This window comes from Notamacropus eugenii, chromosome 7 (genome assembly GCF_028372415.1).
Source record: "Notamacropus eugenii isolate mMacEug1 chromosome 7, mMacEug1.pri_v2, whole genome shotgun sequence".
Lineage (NCBI taxonomy): Eukaryota > Metazoa > Chordata > Mammalia > Diprotodontia > Macropodidae > Notamacropus > Notamacropus eugenii.
Genome location: NC_092878.1, coordinates 77,227,774 through 77,254,945, shown reverse-complemented (window position 1 = coordinate 77,254,945; position 27,172 = coordinate 77,227,774). Strand labels below are relative to the sequence as shown.

The 27,172-nt window shown below is 39.6% G+C and overlaps 1 protein-coding gene across 11 annotated transcripts in view; it reads left to right on the top strand.

The window, feature by feature from the left end:
* The window catches only part of FOXN3 (forkhead box N3), a 511,610-nt gene that overhangs the window by 448,935 nt on the left and 35,503 nt on the right, over nucleotides 1–27,172 (top strand). For 7 of the 11 annotated variants that reach the window (XM_072622984.1, XM_072622988.1, XM_072622989.1 and 4 more), the window contains exon 5: nucleotides 23,509–23,574. The exons of 2 other annotated variants lie outside the window; for them this stretch is intronic. In XM_072622984.1, coding sequence (XP_072479085.1) covers nucleotides 23,509–23,574 — 66 coding nt within the window. The remainder of the gene's footprint in view (nucleotides 1–23,508; nucleotides 23,575–27,172) is intronic. 2 more of the 11 variants (XM_072622991.1, XM_072622992.1) reach the window with 1 other exon arrangement.

The window sequence follows — 27,172 nt, the reverse complement described above, 5'->3', positions numbered from 1 at the left end:
CTCTGATTTCTCTATCCCATGCTGTGTCTCTTTTTTTTAATCCTTTCTATTGTTTTATTTCAGTACTTCAGAAAGTACAAGTTAATTATTATTCCTCTTGAGGATAATACAGAAGGGAGAATAGCCTTTTAATTCTTAGATAATCTTAACTCTTTCTTGAAATGCAGCTGCCTGTCTCCTTTACACTTTAGATATACTCCTTTGTACTATTCCCAAGCACAGAGGAAAGGTAAGACTCCTTATATACAGTGATGTGAATGATAGAGACCTGAATTCAGCTCTTGATTTATACAGTTAGGAGCTGATTCTAGACAAATCACTTGACTGCTCTGTAACAAAGTTTTCTCATCATTTAAAGTCAAAGGGGTTGGACTGGATGGCCTTTAAAATCCCTTCCATCTCTAAATCTGTGATTCCTATGAATTAATTTTTTGGAGCCACTCTTTCCTCAGATGTCCTTAGATCAAGATCTGCATATCTCTCTAATTCATACTCTACTTTCATGCAAAAATCATTCCTTTCCTAACAAGGAATGTACAAGTACACTGAGGTATCAAAATTATCACTCTGTCCTTACAGTCCATAAGTCTCAAAGATCTTAGCTTCCTGATTAAGCTCTGAGTCTCTTGAGAGTTGAGGTTGTGTTGGGTTCTTTTTCATCTTCGTAGTCTTGTTACCTAAAATAGTACTTCAGCACATTTATTATTTATCTTGACCTGTGATTTCTTCAATGTAAGGAACGCTAGGTGAGGGATCTCTCTCTATCCATGCATTTCAGTAACTGTTGTGCAACTTACAGTCCTGGCTAATGGTGGATGACTTGCCCTGGGTCGCATAGCAGGTCTGTGTTGGAGATGGAACTATGCCCAGGTCTTTACTCTAAGGCTAATTCTCTGTCTACTCTACCATTCTGATGTCTCTCTGTTGCACATAGTAGATACTTATTAAATATTTTCTTGAATTGAGTACTCAAGCACTCTTAGTGTTCTAGCTTGCCACCTGCCCCTCCTCCCCCCCAAGTTTTCTGCTGTAACATTTGCTGATGAGCTTTTGAGAGCCAGGAAGAGAATGTGTATGAGCAGGTGCAAAGCAGCCATTGTTTCTGAGCCAGAAAAGTACCTAAAAGGCTCTTAGACTCCTAGCAAAGCAAAAAACAGAAGGGTCACAGAAAAAAAATGTCTTCACTCTAGTACTACATTAGAAAATACGATGGAAGAAAATGAGACTAAGATATTCACCACCTTCTAGTCATGTCACCTGTGGAGTGGGCATAGGTACACAGCCATTGGATTAGAGAATCAGGAAGAATGTCTTTAAGTTGTATTTCATTTAGAACTATGAATATAGTATATTTTGATTTGCTTATTTTATAAGAGGAAGTCAGGGAAAGGGAGAGGGGAGAGAGAGGAAAGAGAAAGGAGGAGAGAAAAGAAGACAAAGAAGAGGAAGAGTACAAGGGGGAGCCTCAAACCCTGATAGCAAAAGCAGGCAAGCTAAAGACTTAGGAAAGAACCGAACGTGGAGTTACTGTCTAGTTGAGATAGTATGAATACACTGGAGCTAAAGGCAAAGTCCTTGTTGGTAGGAAGAACTAATGACCCAGGAAGCTGAGCCTTCCCAAGCACTATGTTCTCATGAGCTATGCCAAGTAGCTCCAGTACAACTATAGCCAAGAGGTTCTCTTTAATTTTTCTTAGTGGCCATTTTGGCAGCATTTAGTTCTGAGTTTTGATAATACAAAGGTAGAAATTCCAAAATGGCTGGAGACCCACCTGCCCGACCAGTTCCTAGAAATATCTCTGAATTGGAATTGATCTATGCTGCTGCATACATTGGTGGTTCTGATCAGAATCTTTCCTTATTGCCTTTAGATTTTGGTCATGACTAATGTGAATTAACAATTATTTTTTGTAGCACAGAGCATGGTGATAAAATGAGTTACATGGATAGCTTAATCTCCATAATGACTTTGCATTTGGGCTAACATACCACAGGGTGGGCCACTTGGGATCTGGGGAGATAGAGTCTGATAGAATGGCATGCACTAGCTTAGTACAGTGCTGAGTGTTTGGGATAAGAGGTATTAAAATGAAAAGAACTGGATAAATTAACATTTCCTGTGCAAATGGGAATTATACTAACATTAAATTTACTTGGAAGCCATTGGTGATTCTGCTTCTCAGCTCACCCTCCACCCAGTGATAAAACAGGGAAACCAGGTAGCTAGAGAACATCAAGCAAAGGAAAATGAATTGTGTGGACAAAAATATCGTTTCTTTGGGGAATAAACTAAAACTACACAGAGTACACTTGATTTGCTGTACAGCAGATGCCAGGATTATATGATGTGGAAGGAATTTTTTATGTTTCAATCCTTTCAAGCCAATGAAATGCAAAAAAAAGCACTGACCTAACAATGGCCTTGTTTTTAACCCCTCTCAGTCCCATGTCAGGAGACTGGGTAGTTCACGCAGACACAATTCATTTGTCTAGCTACGCTTTGGTGAACACACAATTAAATGAAGTGTGTGGTTCAGAATCCAAATTTAATTGAAATAGAAAATGATGGTGTTTAATTTGTGGCTTGTTTGTGTAAATTAATGCACCACACAAGAGTGATGGGCCAGTGCATACAAGGCAGATTCAGAATTCACTGTGCCATAGGACAAAGCTCTAGGAATCCAGCTTTTATTTTAATAGTAGACTTGACTGCCAACAGTAGCCTTAGGTGCCCTACGGAACACATAGGGCATGGTACTACTGGACCTGTGAAGCTTTTGAGTAGCCTTTCTCAAAATAACTAGTTGGATTGCTGAATTTCCACTACATGTGCTCTCATATACTGCCAAAATACAAAATATAAACTCAAAGTTATCCCTAGGATGACAGACCTAATACTGTAATAGAATGAACTTTCATCAGTTCATTTACATTGGTATATCATGCACTAGCTGCATTGAGATGCAAATGAACCGGTCCCCATTGAATACCTTTGTTGTGATCTATTGAGGCGGGTTTCTTTGACTTGTATGACTGAACCAAAAAGAAAATAGTATAAAATAGCCTACTTTCTTAACAGTAAAGGGCGTATAAGAACAATGGAGCAGTGGTTCTTTTATTGAAATTGTAGTTTTGAATACCTTGTAATAGTAAAGTTTTTGTTTCTGAATAAGGAGGCTTTTCTATTTGCGGAGACCATGTTGTTCATTCTATGAGTGTTCTCTTCCAGAAAACTTAGAGCATATTTATAAAACTGTATTTCCCAGGGCTGTTTAATCTAAGTCCTTGCTTTGTAGCTGAAATCAACATGCAGCTCTGTGAATGTTTTGAATTCATATCAGCCGTTGTCCATTTGAAACTATTTTTGTCGGTCTTTGGTGTTTTCAATCTGCTTTACAAATGGGAGGAGATTGCCTGATGCTGAAATTTTTCTCTCTGTCGTGTTCTTTTGCTCTCCGGTTTTTCAAGTGTTGGGTGAAGATTTAGAATACTTCGCATGACGAGAAGTTGGCTTTTTGTTAGGATTATCTAATGACTGTATAGGGAAAGGTAACAGGAGCAGATGCTACGGTAGAAGAAAATGAAATAGAGAATCAAAACTGAGTTAGAAATAAGGACTCAGATGGAAAGGGTCGATTTCTAAATAGAGTTATAACCATAGTGTGCTTCTGAGGTACTTCTTCCTTTTCAGCTTGTCACTTTACTCTTGCCCATTCTCTAAAAACAGCTCAGGTTCTACTTGTAATTTCTTATCCTTGATCTTTCTCATGCAGTTTTACATAATACCTAACACACAGTGCTTTATAATTTACAGGGTGCTTAAGTGATGCTTTTTTCCTAAAAAATACTTTATAGTACGTGGTAGAGTAGAACTGATAGGTTTTGTTTTTGTCTTTCATTACTTCTTGGTATAGAGATCATTTTATTTTATAGTAACTGTCACCATAATGCTACAGTTAGAGTATTGGACTTGGAGTCAGGAAAATCTGATTTCAAATCCTGCCCCTGGCACCTTAATAGTTGTGTGACCCCAGGCAAGTATCTTTAGCCTCTCTGAACCTCACTTTCCTTTTCTGTAAAATAGATGATAATAACAAGGTCATTGTAGAAGTTAAATGGTGTTATGTATGTAAAGTATTTTGCAAATTATGAAGAAATATATAAATGTTATCTACTGTTATTGTCCTTATTAATGTGTAGAGAAACTATATACTTTGTATTTCTTTGAATATGTTATATCTTCCCATAGAAGAGGGACTCTAGGTTTGTACTTGTTTCCCCAGGACCTCACACAGTGCCCCACAGGTAGTAGACTTTTAACGTTTGTTGAATTTAATTGAATTATGTATATTGTTAAAATATAAATGGCTACTTTATAAAAGGCTAATGCTTCAGCCTTCTATGTGTTGTCTTTAAACTTCCAAGTGACTGTACAGTTATCCCTTCCATTATGGTTTCAATATATTGTGGGTCAGCATAAGACATTAAATGGGAATTTGAGGGGAGTTTTGCAGAAGCTGCAGGTGACACCTGATGGCCAGCAGGCAATACAGAAAAAGCTTAGAAACTCAGAAGTGCATAAAATATATGTATAGTATTATATCATGTCAACACATTTTATCTTTAACACTATAGTAATTCAGATTTTGTCTGTGGTACAAAGGGAGGGCCAGTTTTATGCAGATTTTTTCCAGGTCGTGACCCCCACTCTATGGAAGGGAGAACTGTATTTGCTTGGTACAGGTATTAATTGTCTGTAGAAAAATTTGCATAGTTCAGAGCTCTCCAGACTGTCCCCTCTCCCATTCTCCACATTTCTGCCCCGATGGAAAAAATAACCAAAAATGATCTACATAAGCTAATATTTGATGGGCAGGAGATGGAATTACTAGAAATTACTGAAGCAGTAGGAAATTTTCACGTTTTTAAAGAATTAAATGAATCTGTGTTATACCTTTCTATTTTGTCATGAAGTGAATATCTTATGAATTATAATTATAGTTGTGGATTTCTCTTTTATCATTTCCCCCTCATACTCCAAAGTACAGACATCTTAAAGTCACTCTCCACCAGTAGAATTAAGTAGCTACGCAAGATAAATATGGTCACACAGAGGCCCAGAATAGCTATCAGGACACTCAAGGGGGAAGAGATCTAGAAGCCTGACCTCCAAAGTGAAATTGTGTCTTGCATCATCACTACTATTAAACTGATGTATAGGACCTGAATTGTCTCCTTTATGCTGTTTCACAGCATGGAAGCAAAAGTGCCACAGGAGGTCAATTTGGATACTATGGTTGCATTTTTTAAAAAGAGGACTATAATTATGACTTCTAATTATGTACAGTAACACTTGCTGAGATAAAGATAATGACACCTCCTGCTTGGGAGTATAAGTTAATTGCCTTCAAGGGTCAGACACATACTCCATCCCACCCCCAGCCATGCATAACCCCATCAGATTGACTAAACTGGGCTTGCAGTGACTTTTCATGCTGGGAAGCACCAGGTATTGACCACTGCTTAACACTTATTACAACTGAAAGGTCAGATGTTCATGGGGGAAAGCTTTAGTGACTTGCTGAACCCCTACTGCCTTTCCTGTTGGCCTTCTTAAAAACACAAGGAGCAGCTGGGCCCTTTTGGTAACAAAGTAGGCCTTAACTCCAGGAGGAAATTTGTCTGCTATCCCTAGGCTATTTCATTTTCTGTGAATAAAAAGAAGATACTGGTGTCCAGAGCCTCCAGGATACTTTATTTTAACCAGGGTCTTAGCTGAGAAAACTGAAGGCTAGGGACTAGAGAATCAAATGCCAGAGTGACCAGGAGGATCTTAGAAGCAGCTAGGATCCAATTAGAACAAAATTAAGTCCTGCAGTGTAACCCATTTTCTTGCCTGTATAGAAAAGTCCATCGAGACCAGGCATGGATAACATACTTTTGGTTACTACCTTTATATTTTGGCACCTCCAAATATCAGTTCAAGTATAAGGAGACCTTTGCCTTTTTAACCCCCTTTTCTTTGTGATAACAACCCCTCTCCCCCAAGTTTTTGATTTCACTTCTGTTTGGTCTTGGATAAGGATATAGGTTTCTCACAAGCAGGGATGCTCCCAATCGAGCCCTCCCTATTTAGTTGGAGAGATGAGACCTGCACCCAAGAAACATTTTGAAAATGATGTACTACATTGCATTACATAAATAGTAAATTCAGACTGAAGGAAAGACCTTTGGTAAGGAAAAGTGGTTGTGTTTGTTCATTCAACAAACATTCATTACTTTCAGACACTGTCATAGATGCTAGGGAAGTAAAGTCTAGAGAAGACACAGTCCTCATGGACCTTAATGGTCTTTATGCTTAACCATTAAGTCTTCTGCGTTCCATCAATAGAATCTCTAGCATCTGAATGACTTAAGACTGGGAAAGATCTGGAAATTTGAAAATTCACACACTTCTCAAGTTCTCCAATCTATTCTTTTTCACCTGTTCTTTATTCCCACCTCAGCCCCAAGCCAAAAATAGTCTAGTTGCTGGATTAGACACACAGATAAACAGTAACATGAAATAATACAAGATATGTGCATCAGAGACATGTAGAGCCAAGTATGAGTGAGGTCCCCAGGGGAGGTATGGGAATCAGAGAGGTTTCATATAGGAAAAATAAAGAGGTGGCATTTTAGTCCTTCTTTGCAGGATGAATAGGAATTCATGAAGTGAAAGGAGGACTACCAGGTCAGGACAGGGAACTGTAGTCTCAGTGCTCCAGAGTAACACAACATCCCAAGGCTGGCAGCACCTGATGATCACTAGAGGTGCTGTCCTAAAACTGTTCTGGGCCCTGAGACAGTGATGAGATCACCCTAGGGCACTCTTTTGTAAGAGAAGATTGGCAGCTCAGATTTTTTGCATGTCAAGTATTTTGCAAAGTGCTTTCTAGAGAATATTATTCTGAAATGTGGGAGTCAAGGTTAATGCATTTTATTTTGTTGTTGATTCTGTCAGTCTTGAGAGCAAAAACAAAACAAAAGACACTGGTTAGTGAAAGTAATTTTTATATACTTAAAAAAAAAATGCTACCTGTGATTCCATTCCACTAGGGTACTCCAGGTAAGGAACTTCCTCCATTCATGCTGATCTATACATTCTCTGGAAATTGTCATTTTTTAGAGGTTTATGTGGAGCAGTGAGGGGTTAAGGTGACATACCCAAGGATCACAGAGCCACTGTGAATCAGTGGTAGGCTTAGAACCTAGATCTTTCTGATTTCCCAGGCCAACCATCTATCCCCTGCCACATGCAGCCTCTCTCTTAATTATAGTAATGTTGGATATCTATCTTAAGCAGTCATGCCAGCAGTATTTTAAAGACTAGAGTGTAATTTCCTTCAAGAATCCTTTCCTGGGGGCGGAGCCAAGATGGCGGAGTAGAAAGATGCACATACACATAGCTCCGAACCCACAACCCACAGAACGGCTAGAGGGGACCAACTCACGGTGAATTCTGCACCCAGACGCCACGGAATATTGGAGCGAGGGAGATTTCTGTTCCGGAGAGACCTGCAAACCTCTCGAGGGGGGTCCTTCGCGCTGAGGACTGGGCGCCAGAACAGGGAGCTGAGTGCAACCCTGCAGCGGCCGCGACACCATGAGGAGGAATCCGAACGGGCTACGGGGATGAGATATCCTGCGGCCACGAGGGTCCCTCCACCCACAGAGGGTCCTGCAAACCTCTCGCAAAAGGTCTGTCGCGCTGCAGACGTGGAGCCCAGCCCAGACCTGTGGCGGCCGCAGCTCCGAGAGGTACAGATCCGAGCAGGCTTCAGGAATGGGATCTCCAGCGGCTGCACAAGTCCCGCCACCCACAGGTGACGGGGGTCGGTGAGAGAGTCTCTTTAGCGGGTCGAGAGGGGAGTGGGGTGCCCCCATGGCTCGGGCCCCCCCCCCGGGAGGTAGAAGCTGAGAGGCGGCTGCAGACAGGGGCTCCCCAAGCGGGCGGGAGCCTGGATCCATTGTGGAAGGTCTGTGCATAAACCCCCTGAGGGAACAGAGCCTGAGAGGCGGCCCTGCCCTGACCTGACCACCTGAACTTAATTCTCACACTGCATAGCAGCCCTGCCCCCGCCAAAAGCCCTAAGGCGGGAAGCAGCATTTGAATCTCAGTCCCCAAACACTGGCTGGGAGGACCAGGAGGCGAGGTGGGAGTGAGGAGAATATTCAGAGGACAAGTCACTGGCTGGGGAGAATGCCCAGAAAAGGGAAAAGAAATAAAACTATTGAAGGCTACTTTCTTGGAGACCAGACATTTCCTCCCTTCCTTTCTGATGAGGAAGAACAATGCTTACCATCAGGCAAAGACACAGAAATCAAGGATTCTGTGTCCCAGCCCACCCAATGGGCTCAGACCATGGAAGAGCTCAAAAAGAATTTTGAAAATCAAGTTAGAGAGGTGGAGGAAAAACTAGGAAGAGAAATGAGAGGGATGAAAGAAAAGCATGAAAAGCAGATCAGCTCCCTGCTAAAGGAGAACCAAAAAAATGTTGAAGAAATTAACACCTTGAAAACTAGCCTAACTCAATTGGCAAAAAAGGTTCAAAAAGCCAATGAGGAGAAGAATGCTTTCAAAAGCAGAATTAGCCAAATAGAAAAGGAGATTCAAAAGCTCACTGAAGAAAATAGTTCTTTCAAAACTAGAATGGTACAGATGGACGCTGAGGACTTTGTGAGAAAGACAGATATCACAGAACACGGCGAGAAAATTGGAAAAATGGAAGATAATGTGAAATATCTTATTGGAAAAGCAACTGACCTGGAAAATAGATTCAGGAGAGACAATGTAAAAATTTTGGGACTACCTGAAAACCATGATCAAAAGAAGAGCCTAGACATCATCTTCCATGAAATTATCAAGGAAAACTGCCCTGAGATTCTAGAACCAGAGGGCAAAATAAATATTCAAGGAATCCACAGAACACCGCATGAAAGAGATCCAAAAAGAGAAACTCCTAGGAACATTGTGGCCAAATTGCAGAATTCCCAGGTGAAAGAGAAAATATTGCAAGCAGCTCGAAAGAAACAATTCAAGTATTGTGGAAATACAATCAGGATAACACAAGATCTAGCACCCTCTACATTAAGGGATCGAAGGGAATGGAATAGGATATTCCAGAAGTCAAAGGAACTAGGACTAAAACCAAGACTCACCTACGCAGCAAAACTGAGTATAATACTTCAGAGGAAAAAAATGGTCTTTCAATGAAATAGAGGATTTTCAAATTTTCTTGATGAAAAGACCAGAGCTGGAAAGAAAATTTGACTTTCTAACACAAGAATGAAGAGAACCATGAAAAGGTGAACAGCAAAGAGAAGTCATAAGGGACCTACTAAAGTTGAACTGTTTACATTCCTACATGGAAAGACAATATTTATAACTCTTTGAAACATTTCAGTATCTGGGCACTGGGTGGGAGTACACACACACACATGCACACACGCACACATACATAGAGACAGAGTGCACAGAGTGAATTGAAGAGGATGGGATCATATCTTAAAAAAAAAATGAAATCAAGCAGTGAGAGAGAAATATTGAGAGGAGAAAGGGAGAAATTGAATGGGGCAAATTATCTCTCATAAAAGAGGCAAGCAAAAGACTTATTAGTGGAGGGATAAAGAGGGGAGGCAAGAGAAAAACATGAGGTCTACTCTCATCACATTCCACTAAAGGAAAGAATAAAATGCACACTCATTTTGATAGGAAAACCTATCTCACAATACAGGAGAGTGGGGGACAAGGGCACAAGCAGGGTGGGGGGGAGGATGGAGGGGAGGGCATGGGGAGGAGAATGCAATCTGAGGTCGACACTCATGGGGAGGGAAAGGATCATAAGAGAATAGAAGCAATGGGGGACAGGATAGGATGGAGGGAAATATAGTTAGTCCTATACAACACAACTATTATGGAAATCATTTGCAAAACTACACAGATTTGGCCTTTATTGAATTGCTTGCCTTCCAGAGGGAAGGGGTGGGGAGGGAGGGAGGTAAAGAAGTTGGAACTCAAAGTGTTAGGATCAACTGTAATGTTCTTACCACTGGGAAATAAGAAATACAGGTTAAGGGGTCAAGAAAGCTATCTGGCCCTACAGGACAAAAGAGAAGATGGAGACAAGGGCAGAGAGGGAGGATAGAAGAGAGAGCAGCAGGTTGGTCACAGGGGCAATTAGAATGCTTGGGTTTGGGGGGGGGGGGGATAAAAGGGGAGAAAATTTGTAACCCAAAATTTTGTGAAAATAAATGTCGAAAGTTAAATAAAAAAATAAAATGAAATTTAAAAAAAAAAAAAGAATCCTTTCCTGATTACCCCAGTTGTAGCATAGTAGGAGGAATACCAGGTCATCTGATGAAGGGTGTGGGGTGGGGGAATAGTGGAGTCTAGCTCTTGAGGAGAATATAGTAGAGAGTGGGGATATAGTAGAATCTGGTACTTGAAGAGACTTGTAGGGAATATAGTAGATAGATCAAGATGAATTTGGATCACTGTACAACACCAAGGAGAGTCCATGTGAAATAAGATAATAGGAATTCTTTAATGGACCTATTTAGCAAAGTTCTGTGTTTTTCTATCTTGGTGTTTGGGAGTAGGAACGGAGAAAGGAAACGATGAAAGCCATGCCTAGAATTGTTCACACGAACAACGGTGTGAGCTGCAGTCAGGATGATGAAATGAGAGAATATGGGAGGGATCAAAGGTTTGGGAATGTTTGGTGAGAATAGAGAATAGGTTTTAGGGGAGGCATGAAATAGAGAGAAGGAGGACAGAAAGTTGTGATCAAAAGATCAAAAGGCATTGTCAGGAGTTGTGCAGCCAGTCATTTACCATCTCTGAAGCTCCATTTCCTCACCTGTAAAATGGAGATGCTAGCCCTTAATTACCTGACTTACAGGGCTGTTATGAGGAAAGGACCTTGTCAATGTATCAGTGCTCTATAACTTTATTGATATTACTCTGTAATTAATACTACTATTAATAACCAGGGAAAGACAGAACATTGTTTTTAATGGATTTTAATTTCTACTTTATTATTTCCCAGGTCTTCCCCAAGGCCCAGCCCTTTCCTTAGAAGTAAAAAGAATTCCCTTGCTATCCTTTGCCTGAAACAGAAATCTGTGCTCTTTTAAGCTCAGGACAATTTAAATTTCATTGATTAAAAAATAGACAAAGAACTTTTAACAAACTATCTTGGTGGAATGAGAGAACAAGTCACAGGTGCCAACTGTCAACCGTGGCTCCCTCCCCTCCTCCTCCGATACCATGTGTGACTATTTTCTTCTACTTTAAAAATGAAATACTGCTTACTTGTAAAGACCAAAGTCAGTTACTCCTGTAACATAACCTGATTTTCCAGCTTGAAGGCTGTCTCCAGCTGCTGCCGCTACTGTGGTAACAGAGATGGGAACTAGCCCTTTACCCATCTCAGTCCCCTTATGCAGATTAGAGCTTTTTGTGGATTAGTTAAATGGGAATATTATCCGGAAATTGACTGGGCATTTTTTGTCATAATTTTCTAAAAGCAAAAATTCCTCATATACAGATTTCTATTTATGATTCTATAAGCACCAGGGAGAGTGGATGCAGAGAAAGCTCAAATGTTAGAAGTAGATCAAATGTTAGAAGTAGAAAGGATCTTAGGAATGGGATCAGCTACTCCAACTATTCTTAACCTGTAGTTTATTAATGTAATTCTTTAAAGAGATATTTTGATAAATGTTTCTATGTAGCTGATTCCCTTGTAATCCTACATATTTTTAAAATTTTATACAGCTAGGTGTCACAGTGGAAAGAGTGCCAGACCTGGAGTTAGTAAGACTTCAGTTCAAATAGGACTTCAGACACTTACCTGGATAATTCACTTAACTTCTGTTTGCCTCAGTCTCTTTATTCAGTCGTTTTAGTTTTGTCTGACTCTGTATGACCCCATTTGGTATTTTCATGGCAAAGATACTAGAGTGGTTTGCCATTTCCTTCTCCAGCTCATTTTTCAGATGAGGAAACTGAGGCAAATAGGGTTAAGTGATTTGCATCAGACTCACAGCTAGTAAGAGTCTGAGGGTAGATTTAAACCTGGGTCTTCCTGACTCCAAGACTGGTACACTATCCACTGTGTCACCTAGCTAATAAATGTCAAATTGAGCTGACTTGGATTATTCACCAGATTTGTCTTAAACTGACCTTTACCTGTTTCTAAATATCAGAGCATACTCAGTGGATAAAGATACAGATCAACAAACATCTCAACAAATCATGAACCACTATTTTATCAGAAGAATTGGAATTGTAGGTAAGGAAGGCAATGGTTAGGTATATGAATTGTGTCGGATTAAATCTCAGCTAGATTGGGTTTTAGCACCTTCATGGAGGCAGGATGGGTCTTATATACAGAAAGATTGTAAGAGGGATGTAGGGATGCTCTAGTAGTCTGGGATAACTAGAGGAGGACTTTAGGGAGGGTCTTGACAGGAACAGACAATGGAAGGCTAGGCTAATTTAAGGGTAATAGATTTGGGCATAGATATTTTGATAGGATCAAGGGTGGGAAATAGCTGAGGGTGGGAGGCATTAGACAAAGCAATTGTAAAAGGCTTGTGGCTTCAGGTGAACGCTAGATCAAGTGGGAAGATTCGAGGAGAATTCAGGGGGTTCCCAGAGCCTGTACCCCATCAAAAGTAGACTGCACTCTAATGCAGTGATAATGACAGGTAGTGTCTCAGATATCCTCAAGGACATTGTGACTATCAAAACAAAACAAAAACAGGTGGGCCAATGATACAGAGATTATTATATGGGTCCTAAGTGATCATCTTGTAGAAGAAAGAGAGATTAGACTTGGACCTAGTATGTGGAAAGTTACAAATGGGCAGAATCTTGCTCAATTTGAAGAAAATTTACCCAATAGAGCCGTCCAGGAGTAGAATGGGCTTTCTCCAGAGGTAGTAAGTTCTTCATCACTAGAAATTTTCAAAGACTTAGATGTTCATTTGTTAAGGTTCATAGGATCATAGATGCAGATTCTCAGGTATGGATTTGTCTCAATGGCCTCTGAGGTTCCTTCCAGTTCTGTGATGCTGTGAAATGCTTTATTGGAGTCTTGTTTTCATATTTTTTTCCCCCAAACCCACAAGCTGACAGTGCCAGAAGTGTTTTTGAATAAACATTATGCAGCACTGTGATTCTACCAGCTAAAAAAGAAATACTCTCCTTTCTTTTATCTTCTTCTTTTTCTGTATCAAAGAATTGGAAGAAAGGATTAGCCCAGAAAGAGTAAAAAAAGGTTAAGCATTAAAACGTGGTCTCAGCCGGAGTTCTGTTAGATAGCGACGCTCTTGCTAGGACTGGCAGCCCGGGGCCTCGAAGCTAGCTGCTTCAGAATAGAAAGGAATCTCCTCCCAGCAGCATTCAGCATCACTCCCTGTGGAGAGTGTTCAACAGCTGTCCCTAAAGCAATGTAAGGGCTTGAGAGAGAGAGAGAGAGAGAGAGAGAGAGAGAGAGAGAGCGCGTGTGCACAGATTGAGGTTGAAATCAGGATTTGCAAATGTTCTAGGGGGAAATGTGCTTCAATAACTCTTTTGGTTCCTTTTCTGAGAATTCTGTATCTAATCCTTTGATCTCAAAGGGAAATGGGGATGCATTTTGAAAGGATGTCCTAGAGAAAGGAAGAGTATGCAAGGGGGGGGAGGGTTGGGAGGGTTGTAGCTCTCCCCCTCCCTTCATTTTAGAGTTGTTTTGTTTTGTTTTTTTTCTAAGGGGCCCCAAGCGGTATCTAAATCGTTGAGTAGCAATAAATTCTTCCAGTCTTTTGTGGCTTATAATCTTCTTAACCAGGAACAGAGCAGGGGAGGAGCATCAAATCTGATTCCTTTAAGTGCTGGACAATGATTTTTCTTTAAAGTGTGTGGTATGTTTGCTCTAAAGACAGATTTAAAAAAAACTTTGGTGTAGATCAGGGGTTATGAAGCTTGTTTGAAAACAGTTTTGATAATTGAATTTCAATATAGTTGATTTTCTTTGCAATCCTGTGTTGTTTATTGTGTACATTTAAAAACATTACTGTGAAAAGGGATTGATAGGCTTCCTCCAGAGGGGTTTGTGACATAGAATATCTCTTTGTCAATTCAGTCACAAAATATCTTTACCTGGGTTAAAAGTATAAGCCTTTTCCTAGAACAAAGACATGAAAATTCTTAAGAGCCATTTCTCCTCTCCATCTGTCCACATCCTCTTGATTCTCTAAAGGCTCATATTAAATCTTTCAAAGCCTTTGTTAACTTTCTATCCATTGTTCCCTTCCCTGACTCCTTTTCACTTATTGTCTACACTGCACATTTAACATCTTATTACACATTGTCTTGTTCATGAGTTATATTCCTGTCTACTAGTCTTTTCATTCCCAAATAGGTTGTAAGCCTTGTGTGCACCGGGACTCTCTTGCCTGCTTTTCTGCTCCATGGCACCTCATAGCCAGAGCTGGGCAGGTAGGAGGTACCCCACAAGTGCTTGTTTGCATATGGACCTACCTCCTTTGCATAGAAAATATAAAGAGTCAGGTAGCAATATACGGGGTCTGCAGGGAGGAGAGGAGAGCTCATCGGGGCCCTTGGTAGATGTGCTGCTCTTGGGGTCTAGACTGGTAGGTAGGAAGCTAGAGGGGCTAATTATTAAAAACTTGTGGTTTTTCCATCACTGGAACCACAGTAAAAGGAATGCCAGGTTTTCTTGCACTATTATGAAGTTCCTTCTGAGCTCAGACAAAGTGGACATTGCCACTGTCTCCTAAACTTCCCCTCCACAAAGTGTTTTTATTCACCTTAAAACTTGTCTTTACTACTGTGTTTGTTCCCTTATGTCTCAGTGTCTACTTGATTACAGCACTAGGATTGACCGTCATGATTTACAGTGAATTTTCTATTTAAGTTTGCTCTTTTTCAACTTCTAGTTTTTAAAACTTAAGGTAAGGAATGTGAAAGGCTTTGGAATTCAGGGATTTGGGGGAGTGAAGAAACCCTATTTAATGTAGGGGCTCTTATTAACACCTTTGGGTGTCATGGACCCCTTGGGAGTTTCATAAGTTTGGCAGTTTAGACTCCTTCTCAATCAGTTAGTCAGTAAACATTTATTAAGCACCTACTATGTGCCAGGCACTGTGCTAAGCACTAAGGACACAGAAAGAGGCAAAAGACAGTTCCTATCCTCAGGGAACTTATGGAGACGACATCATGCAAACAAATATATACAAAGTAAGCTATGTACCTGTTTTTAAATGCCAAAAATAAAATATGCGGGATTCCAAAGGAAATTAATTGTATTAAAATACTATCAAAAAAAATTTTTTAAACAAATTCACAGACCACAGATATTAAGAAACCATGTCTGAATGACATCTTAGCATTTGGAGTTGGAAAGTATCTTAAAGATCTCTTTTTCTTTTCTTTCCCTCCCATTCTTTGAACAGTGAATAAGTCTTATGATGTACTCTTACCTGTTATGAATTAAAAAGAATTAGACCACTAATATTAGTTACTTCAGCAGTGTGCATAATATAAAATTCAGAATCCAATTTTTAACCTCATACTAGCATCTTAGCACTTTATGGTTAAAAACTGATGTTAAAATATTTGTATTCCAGAAGTTGTCACAAATTCTTTTTCCATCTCCTTGACAAGTAGATTGTTTTCTACCAAACTTTTTTTTTTTAAAGCCTTTCCATCAATTTCTTTGTGTTTTCTCCCCATCCTATCAATTTTGACATAGGAAAAGCTTTTTTTTTTTTTTTTTTTTTTTTTTTTTACAACCAAGCTGATGTTGAGTAAGGACTGTTTCATTTTTCTCTGTGTATCTTTAGCACCCCGCTTAAGTGCCTCCCACATTGGCACTTAATAAGAACTTGTTGATTGACTGAGTAATAATCATGGATGCCTTTTGTACTTAAGTAATGAACAGAATGATTTTTAGCACTCGTGCATCTTTGTGGTTCATTATACTTACAAGAGAAAAGCTGGCTACGTTTTTTGTTGTTAGTAAAGGTTCTGTATTACACGAGCAATGGTATGATGGAAAGAAGGCTGAACTTTCAGGAAACAGAAGAAGCAAGTCCAAATTTGCTCTACCATTTATTAGCATAGTCAACGCAATTTGTCTGAGGCTGTGTCCTCATCTGTTAACTGGAGATAACAATATTTGCTAAACCCACCTTACAGAGTTATTGTGTAATGATCAGTCAGTGAGTCAACAAGTATTTATCAGGAGCCTGCCATATACCAGGTGCTGTAGCAAGGGATGGGGAAATGAAGGTAAAAATGAAACAATTCCTGTTATCAAGAAGCTTAAAATTCTAGCATGTGCGTGTGTGTGTGAGAATATAAATACACAATATACATACAAAGTGAATACAGGTTAGTTTTAAAAAGAGATGGCATTATCAAGAAAAGCTTCATATAGAAGGTGGTGTATAAGGTAAGTATTGAAGGAAAGCAGGAATTCCATGAGGAAGTAGAGAAGGGCTAGCATAGATCAAGTGAGAAAGGTCATTCAGTTCAACCTAATAGCCATTTAGATACCTACAAGACATCATGCTAGGGAAACCTTGTGCTTGGATGGCAGAGATGAACTTGATATTCTGCCTGCCTTCAAGGACTTAATGATCTGGTGGGGAAGGAGGAGACATGCATATAGATAACCACAACACAAATTAAAATTATTAAAGGGTTAAGATGAAAATGAGGTCAAGCAAGTTGCTTTGAGAGCTTGGATGAGGAAGGTTCGTTTCTCCTTGATGTAATCATTGGACAGTATACATGTACAGAAGCAAGAGACAGATGAGGATGGGGAACCACTGGGAGTCCAGTTTGGCTGGTGGATCCAGTGCATGATGGGTAACTATATGAAATCTGGAGAGAATGTTTAGGGACTTCTGAAGAAACTTGATTGCCAGGGTAAAGAGTTGATGAGAGACACCTGAAAGTTTTTGAGTAGTGACTTGATTTGACCTGTACATTAGAAAGATCATTTTGATGGGTGTGTGAAGGGTTGTTTGGAGTAGGGGTGAGAGGGACTGAGATAGAGATGCCATTTAGTCAAGAGAGGATGAGAGGGCCTTGAACTAGGTTGATCACAGTAAAAGTGGAAAAGAGGATACAGATGCCAGAGATTCTGCAAAAGTAGAATCAGCAGGATATGACAACAATTAAGATATAAGGGACAGCAAGGTGTCCCAGAAGGTGACTGAGGTTTTGAGCCTGGATGACTATCAATAGGTAGAGAATGAAGGGTCATCAACAGAAATAGTAAAGGCAGAAGAGAGAGGCAGGTTCAGAATTACTCTGTAACCATAAAACAAACTTAATCACCCTGAATCAGAGTTTGTCAGGATCTTAGATCATGTATTTCATCTGCTTTACAGGTAAGGAAACAGAAGACACAGGGGAAATGACTTGTCAAGAATCACAGAGAGTTAAGTAGCAGAGATAAGGCTGGAACTCAGGTCTTTTGACTTCCAAGTTCAGTGTTCCTTCCATTTTAGAAGGAACATATATCTGTGTGTGTTTGTATGTGTAGACAGATAGATAGATCGATAGATCGATAGATATGCTTTTTATTATGTAGCAGTGCAATAGGATCTAGTTGTTTTTTTTATTATTGCCCCTTTGGAATGAATACAAGTGGGCATAATGTCTAACACTTTAGGACAAAGTTAAGTATAGGTTCTGAGCTGGATCCTCCTCATATTCATCCCTCAAATTGGTTGTGGTGGGGGGAAGTTGGGAAACTGTCCCTAGCAAATGATTGACTTAGGTCTTGAAACATTTAACTCAGTATGCTTTCTAAGTTGCTCCATTCTGGCTAACACACTTGTAGTTGTCTATTTTAATTCAGTTGGAAGCATATAGGAAAACAATTATTCATATAGCTATTTAACTGACCTTCTCTCTGTACACATATGCAAAGTGGAAAATAGATTATGTTTTGCAAATATTATCAGTATTATAGTTATACATATAATTATATATATAATATGTTATGATACATTAAAAATGATAAGTCCATATTTCTATATGACTTTATGGTTACAAAGCACTCCAGTGCTTTCAATCATTGGATCTCCTCCACTCTGGAGGAGAGCAGTGTATGTATTATTCTCATTTTGTATAAGATGCGGTTGAGACCTAGAGAAGTTCAAAAATGACTTGTCCATATGGTATGATTAGCCTTTTACCCAAGCTCTGCCCTGGACTTCTCTGACACGGGAAATCTCTCTTTCCTCAAGGTCTGTCTCAGATGCTAGACTCCTCCATGGAGCCTTCACTTATACCCACAACTGAAGAAAGATCGAAAATTGGTCTCTTTCCCCAGATATTTCATTTTATTTGTGTTTTATCAACCTGAAGTCTAGTGGGGGTTTTTTATTTCATTCTATCTTTCTGTTATAATAGGCATTTATTTTCTCTTCCTTTCACCTATCTCCCCTGCCCTTTTAAAAGAGCAAAGATGGCATAGTCCAGCAAAAAAAAAAAAAATTCCCACATGTCCAAATTATGTCACATTCTGCATTCGTGAATCTATCCTTGTGTATCTAGTCCAACCTTTACATTTCACCAATGAGGGGGGAAAAGGCCTAGGAAGATAAAGGATGATAACATTTCAGGTTTTAAAATTCCCTTCTATATTTTCCCTCATTTGACCCTCCCCGCCACCCTGTAAGTTAGGCGCTCCTATTGTTCCCACTGTGGCTAGCAGAAATGGGATGACTTGTCTAGGGCAAGATTGGAGAGCCTGCAGCCTCAAGGTCACGTGTGGCCCTTTGATCCAGACTTCACCCATTGTTCTGTTCCCCACCCTGGTCTCAGTTTACATGGATAGTAAGTGTCTGAAGGAGGATTTAAACTTGGTTCTTCCTTACTCCAAATCTAGAATTCAGTCCTCTTATACCACCTGAGGTCTGGAAGGTCTTCACTGGAAGAACTGGTTCTAGAAATCAAATCCTCTGACACCTACTTCCATAGCTTTTCTTACTACACCACATTATCTTCTAAAGTCCCTTCCCTCATGGAGTAGAAAGAATTAGACTTTTCAGAGATAAGGAAAGACAGATTTCATAGGAAATTGCTTTCCCGTACTTCTTAGCTGATAGGAATGTTTGTCGCTCACCAACGTGATGATGTAAACCTAACCTGGACTTTGGAAATTAACACTGAAATGAAGAACTGTTTTTTGGTTTTTGGGGTTTTTTTGAAGCTTCATTTAGAGTCCCTCCATCACTGCCTTACATTGAGAGAAAATCTCTACTTAGATATAGAGGACATAATATTACATAAAAAGAAAGTCCAGATTAGCTTATCTTCTCATCTTGCCAGACAAAATATTTGTTTTGATTTGCTCAATTTCTTCAGAGCAAAAGGTTTTTAGGTTGGGGGGAGGAAGTAATATATATTTTTTTCAAGATTAAAGGTCACTTCATTAAAGCACTATTCTGTCATGGATCTCCTTATCTTCATGTTCCATATGATAGATTTTTTTTTTTTATTTCACACATTAGAATCCAATTTATGGCTTTCTTCTACTTCTTTAATCATATCATTTATGATCAAATCATAGTATTAGCCACTGACTTCAGCAGGGTCACTTTCTGTCTAGTCTCCATGGATAAGAACATCTCCTATTTTTGCCATGTAAAGGGTAACATCATCTCCTGTGGTGAATCCCATCTCCCATTTCCTACTTCCTTCCCTTTACCAATCATCCCTACTATCTTTCTTTCTCTTTTAATGAATTGTCAACTAACACTGAAAGGGAGAAAGTAGAATTCAAGGGTGGTAACATGTTGTTTTAGTTCAACCTTATCCCTTTGTCTTTCTTGTCAATTTAAGACTCTATTCATCTCTGGCTGTTTCAGTTTTGCTGGTTTGGACCAATGTCAAAAGTAATGTTGCTGAATTCAAACCCTACTACTTGTGTGACTATGAGCAAATCATTAAACATTGAGCCTCACAGTTATATGGGAGATACCGCAGAAGAGTGTTAAGCACTTTGCAAAACCTTAATACCCAATAAATGTGATTCAAGTTGTTCCACATTAATAACAAATGATACAAAGCACTGTGTGACAAGTGACCTGAAAGGTACAGTTTGGGAAGTGTTCTTGAGTTTGGAGGAGGCAAAGAACATTGTGGGCTACCAAGTCAAGACATGCTTCATTCTACAGTGGACCTTGAAGGATGGATGAGATTCAGATAAGGAGAAAAGAGAAGGATACTTACTCAATTATTTATTCATGTACTGTGTTCTGTGGTAGGGACAGCAAGTAGACTTGTTAGACCAAAGTTCCAAGATTTGATAGGGGTAAAATTGGAAAGTAAAAGGGAAAGAAAATTTTGTCTCTGTCCTCCAGGAAGTAAAAAAGACAGCAGCAATCGCAGTTAAACAAAGATAGTTTCTAGCAAACTTCAGGTAGAGTAGAAAAATCTGAGATGTTTTACTAACTTAGGAGAAGGCTGAGCTAGCTAATTTGTTTGTGTTTAAAACCTTGTAAGAAATGAAAAGGATTTGATAGCCAACAGGATTTAAACAAGGTGGACAGAATATCAAAAAGTGACTAATGAGTTAAGTATGTTAGAAGGCCTGAGTGTTGAGCTTAGAAGACTTGGGTTAGATTTAGAACAATAGTCCACTGAAGTTTGAAATATCTCATTTTATCCTCACAATAACCCTGGTAAGTGCTCTTACTATCCCCATTTTATAGAATGTGACTCTAGAAAATAAATAGATAACTGCTAAGCAAATTTCGATTTAGAAAAATATTTGGTCTATCATCTTAAACTTCTCTTTCTTGCTTTTCTTAAGTCTAGGGTAGTAGGCCTCATTCTAATCATTACACTAATTAATTAGAAAAAAAATTAAGACACCACTGCCCTCACCTCAGAAAAGGGTTGTCATTTGCTGTTCCAGTTTTCATTCACTCCTCTGTCTGTGTGAATTCACTTAATATGGTCAAATATATACAGTTCAGTTCTTTGGGCCCAGTTTTCCAAGGTTTTAGTGTATCACTTCCAAAGCCAAATAAAGAAAATCGTGCATCACTTCTGTCATTGTTGTCAAGGCTTCCAAATTCCCTCACCTTATAAAATTACAGAGGGCTTGATCCTCTGCATTTGCGCTGCCCAGCTTTCAGTCCTCAGAGAGTAGAAAAATGGAACTCACTGGAAATCACGTGAATGAGAAATGAAAAGCTTGGTTATCTATGCTCAGACTAGAAACTGAAGGAGATTCTGTTTTATTTGTCATGGATCCTTTTGCATTGTGGATGGTTGTGTGTTCTTTCATTAACTTTTCTTCTTCTTTTTTCATATTAAAATACCTACCTTTCTCAATGCTCTCTCGTATCCAAGTATGCCCTTTTTTCTGAAAGAAAACAAAATTTTTCACCTACATTTTCTTGAAAACTCCATTAAAAAAAAAGATCTCTAGCCACTTTATTGAATTTCATTTGTTCTGCTTTGTGCAAATCTTATAATGACTTAAAGCTGAGCACTCTGAGTAACTAATTTAAAACCACCTGGCTAGGCAACCAGAAATTTACTTTAGCCTTTACCATTCTCCAGCGATGACACAAGTACTTGATGAGAAGAGAAAAGAAAACGTTTTAGTAACTGTTACTGCAAAAAGGGACAAACGAGGAAAAGCTATTTTAGGCAATTTGGTATCTGATAAGAAAAAAAATATCTCTTGCAAATATACCATAACCTACACCTCCCAAAATGCCAATGTGAACTTGAGTTTACAAAATCCCATTTCTTCAGAAATACTCTAGCAAATCTTGACATGGGAAAATCTGCAGATCACCACCTGTTGGTGTCTGTTGGCCACCTATGTAAGTAGGAACCATGTTAGGCATGGCAAGAGAACTCCCCCTATTACAGATAAGTTTTTAGTTAATCAGTCAAGAATTACTTGTTGGGCGTCTACCAGGTTCTTAGCACCATGAGATGGCTGTTTCAGGAATTCAGTATTATAGGTTGCTGAACAAATTGTTTTACCTGTTTCTTGTAAGATGTATTCATTAAAGTTAAGCCCTCATTCCATTAGGGATTGTGTGCAGCTGGCCTCCCAAAGGCAAAAAGTACTTCAAAGTATAGTTAGTTTACCTTGTGGGGAAGATGGGGAGGGGAGGACAGTGTTCTTTATAGCCAGCATAATTCACATTATTAATAGCTTGTGGAGTTTTCTCATGGATCACATTATCCCCTTGGAAATTAAACGGCACATCTAAAGCATGAAAAATGTACTTTTTTTTAAACAGTAAAAAGTAATTTTCCAACATAATACCCCAAATAAAGTACCATGGAGCTATTCACAGTAAATTGAATTTTTTGGTATGTAATCTAGTACAAAAACTGACAAATAACAACTCCCCCCACCCCCCAAATCATTAGTCATTCAGTTTGGAGGCACAGAGGCTGTAATCTGCAAGGGCAGGCATTTTGATGTCGGCTTCAATTGCACACTTCATTTATTTGGACAGGGTACAGGCGGCGGCTCCTGTCACGGGGCATCACTGCACTATTAGCAAGTTTCGCCCCAGGGCAGCTGGGACACTGTGCTGGGGCAGATGTTCTTTTCAGTGTATTCAGTGGCCATTCTTGGGGGTTGTTTACTGTTGCCATGGTGACCTTTATTTCCATAGTAGCGGCCTCTGCTGCTTCTCAGAGGAAAGTGAATTTAGTTATAAAAGGATAATATTTTTCTCTGTCTCTATAACCTGCCATCTGTCAACTGGCGGATCGGTATGGATTCAGAAACCTATTAAGAATAACGGCAGTGATGTGATGACTTCTTTTTTTCTCTCTCTCTTATTAAAGAGCAGCAATAGATTTTGAAGCAAGTGATGGTGCCCTCAAGAAGGGAACTTTGTATTTCCCAAAAATATATAGAGGCTCTGCCACCACTGTGTGTACTCACAGTCTCAGAAATGACCATTTAAATTCTGAAAATGAGTAGAAATGACCAGATGTCATGTTTGTATCCCCCCAGATGCAGGTGTGCTTAATTTTTTTCCCTGAGCTACAAGAAAAATGGCTAGCCCTTTTTTTCCCCCCCAAGGGAGAAGGGGGGTGCCAGGCAAGTGGCATAGATTACTTCTCAGGAAAATACAATGCAAGCTATGAAATCCATGTAGTGAAAAGGAGCCCTCTTTGCCAAAGCAGAGGTCTCTCTCTTTTTTTTTTAATGTGTTTTTAATTGAAGCCTAGGGACACGTCCTTTGAATCCTAAGTCAAGAAATAGTCTTTTTCTATCCCCGGATACAAAAAGGAGAAGGAGGACACCCTTGGGATATCTCCTCTATTTCCTAGTTCTTTTCACTGTTGCATTCAGTAAACAATAACTTACAGGGGGAAAAACACACACACACACACAAATTGGCCCCGTTGTAAATAATGTATTTATTGGTTGATTTTTCCAGATCCTGACATTGACGCTGCCACTGCCATGATGCTTTTGAATACTCCCCCTGAGATACAAGCAGGTTGTGAGTAGATATTTCTATAGCATACAGCACCATAGACTTGTCAACTTAACCTTCTCATTTATGTGCCAGACTCTAGGAAAAACTAATGCTAAAACCCAAAACTTCCCTTGAAGACTTCTCACTTTCTAAAATGCATAGGCTTATGGACTTGCTTTCATGTACATGTATGTATGCATACATCTGTATGTGTTAAGGCTTAAGGAAGAGCTCAGTGCTTACCAGTTAGTGTGGGAAAAAGTGAAGTAGATCATCCGATGAACTTTTTTTATTTCTTTCTCTTGAAGAAAAAATCCTTTCAGTATGGGGTCTCCAATCAGAGAGATTACCTGGGGATAGATGAGTACATGAGCCCTAGGCAGTACCTGCTCTTAGAAATCTCTCTCTCACCAGGACCAGCATGCCCCTCACTTTTCAGCAGCAGGCTCTTGGGGATGAAATAGAGAGCATTCCAGGGAAGAGAATCACTTGGTTGCAACCACAGGGGTCAATAAGGAACCTTGAAATAGAAACCCTAAAGCACCTTTCCTGGCATTTGGGGGTTGCTAAGTTCATCCCCCCTCCATCCCTTCCTGATTATGAAAAACTGGGACATTGGTGACATTTCCCAGCAACACTGTTCCTTTGTTCAGCCCATGTTAACTCTTTAAGTTACCAGGTAACAAGTACCAGGTTTTGAGAGAAATTCCTTTCTTTCTAATGAAAATTTCTTCCTGTTACCCTTTCTCAGTTTTCCTGGCTCTGTCCAGTGAGTCTAGGATAGATCTTGCTCATCAGACATGAGAAGATATCTCTATGGATCAGATTTATGGTCTCAGGAAGATCTAACCTGTGAGTGAAGAATTGTGCTAATTAAACAAAGCTTCATTGGATCCTGGAAAAATCATCCTTCATGAGGCTGGTCCTACTCTGCCTGCTCTCCAAACTCAGAACTTCTGAGGATAGGTGGCCAGCCACTACCTCTTCAACCCAAGCTCAGAACAAGCGATGCAATAGAATACAAAAACCTCCTTCAAAAAAAAGAAAAAAGCATTCAAAAGTAGGAGCCCCATTTAAAGAAAAAAAAATAACACAACTTTAAAACTAGGAACTCTCTGGATCTCCAGCAAAAGTACCTTGGGTACAACTGACCAACCTGGAGCTCTTCTTTTGGAAGTATTGGCTTTTGTCAGGCTACACTGACCAATCCACCCCCCAGCACCACTCATCAGGAGAGAGTGGATCCTGAAAGTTTCAGTGGCCCACAAGTCTGAAGAATGTGGAGACTCTTTGGTTGCAAACAATTTATCATCTTGGCAAACACCCAAGTGTAGTGCATATTGTTAATGGGGGTGTACTTTGTTTACAGCTTTCCCTACTGTGAGTATTCTCAGTCACCTCTCTTAGAAGACCTCCCCTTTGCAAGTCTTAGGAAACTTGACTCAATCATTTCTCTCCATTGCTTTTGAAATGAATCTAGCAATTTCAGAGTTTAGCCAGGAGTTGTTACCATGCCTTAGAGTTTATATTGTCCTTGTCTGGTAATCCCCTTTAGAAGATACTCCCAATTTTTCTTCTCTGTTTGACTTGTGCTGGTACTAGAATTGTATCCAACTAGCCACAGCATATAAACACATCCAGTAAGCAGATAGACATTAGCCAACCCATCTTTCAACCTGCACTTGAAATTATGGAAAAATGGAAATTCTCCATCCAAAGATTATGTTTCAAGAAAAGTAAATCTCAGAGTTGCAGTTCCTAGTTATAGGATAGATCCACTTGCCTAACTTATTGCATGACAACCAAAAGGACTTGATCATAGCAGCGTAAAAAAGACCTTTTCCACGTGACTTGTCTTTGCTTACTTGTGATCACAGCAGCAAATTTCCTTTCGAGACTCAAGCTGCTGAGGAGGAGTTTAAAGACAAGTGAAGAAAGGTGTGACTGGGTTATTCATCTGTAACCATGAATCTGGTGACTTTGATCACAAACCTCTATTATTGTGTCTAAAAAGAAAGAAAAAAGAAAAGCAGAAACTAGAAAGAGGGATCTTGATTTGTTGAGGATAACCATGTGACTTGTCAGTCGTTTCTGAACATCCACATCATAATAGCTAAATGAGGTTCATTTAGTAGTCTCCTGACTACTGGCTCTGCTGGTTTCACTGCTATTGCCCAGAAAGCTGTGGGCCACGAAGAAAATGCTTTTACTTTGTCTTCTTGGCCTTGTTTGTTGCAAAAAGGGTAAGCATTTAAAACAAACAAAAAAACTACTTCTTGTTTCCTTTTGAAACTGTTTTGGCTCTCGCTACTAGTCTGCTTTCCATTTCTTATACTCATTAGAGTATCATCTCCTTTAAGATGCATACTTCCTGAGTGGTGGGAGGTTGAGAAGAGAATTGAGCCATTATCTGAAAGGATGGAAATAGAGATACCATCGTAGTGAATCTGCAGGTCTTCCTAGGGTGAGTCCTTGGAGAGGGCCCAGGGCCACAGGAGACTGATAAGCACAGAGACTGTGAATAATCACGAAGGTGATAGTGCATTTATATGGTACCTACTGTTTGACAGGGTAAACACTTGACAAACTTTTTCTTTTTTGATTTTCACAACAACCCTAGGAAGTAGGTGCTGTTCTTATCCCCATTTAACAGTTGAGGAAACTGAGGCAAATAGAGGTTAAATGATTTAATCAGGGTCACACAGCTAGTGTGTCTTCTGTTAGATTTGAACTCAGGTCTTCCTGACTCCAGATCCAGCTTTCTATCCACCGCCCCATCTACCTGCCAAGTAGAAAGAGTGCTGGACCAAGAATTAGTTAGCCAGACTTGCCGATTCACTACTAAGGTATTACTCTATTTCCATCCTTCCAGATAATGACTATTTTCTCCCCAGTCTTTCACCATACAGGAACAAGAGTCAGGAAGAGTCTTGCTTCTAAAACTTAATAATAATGTGACTAGCAAGCCACTTAATCTCTCTGGGTCTCAACTTTCCTTACTTGTAGAATGGAGATCATAATAAAGCATACCTCACAGGGCTGTCATGGAAATAAGATGAAAAAGTTCTTTGAAAACCTTCAGGTTCTAATATAAATGTCAGCTGTTGTTATAGGCAGCACCAAAGGTTAGCCTTCTGTTATCCAAGATTAGCCTCCTGTTGTCCGTTGTCTTCCCTGCCTCCCTTCCCAAGTAATAATCCTATGGTTGGAAACAGGGATGGCCGAAACTTCAGATGGTAAGCAACCCAACATGTCAGACCCAAAGGTTAGTCAGGCCAAGAGCAATCCAGTCACTGGATCATTTGTCACTCATCTGCAGCTGAACAGGAGGGACCCCAGCAGAGCTCAGGCTTTTCCTTTCCCGCTGCCCCCTCTATTATAGCATTCATGGTTCAGTTTGAAGAAGTATTACAGAAATGTGGTTATTAAATAAGAACAACACAGACTGACTAGCCTGTCAGTGACTTATATCAACCAACCCACAATTATTTATGTGTTCTGGGCATTGTGGTAGAAAAATAGAAGTAGAAATCGTGCCTACTTCTTCTCAAGGAGCAAGTCTAGTAGGCAAAATGACATCAAGATAAATTACAAAAGAAAACATAATTAACGGATGGAAGTA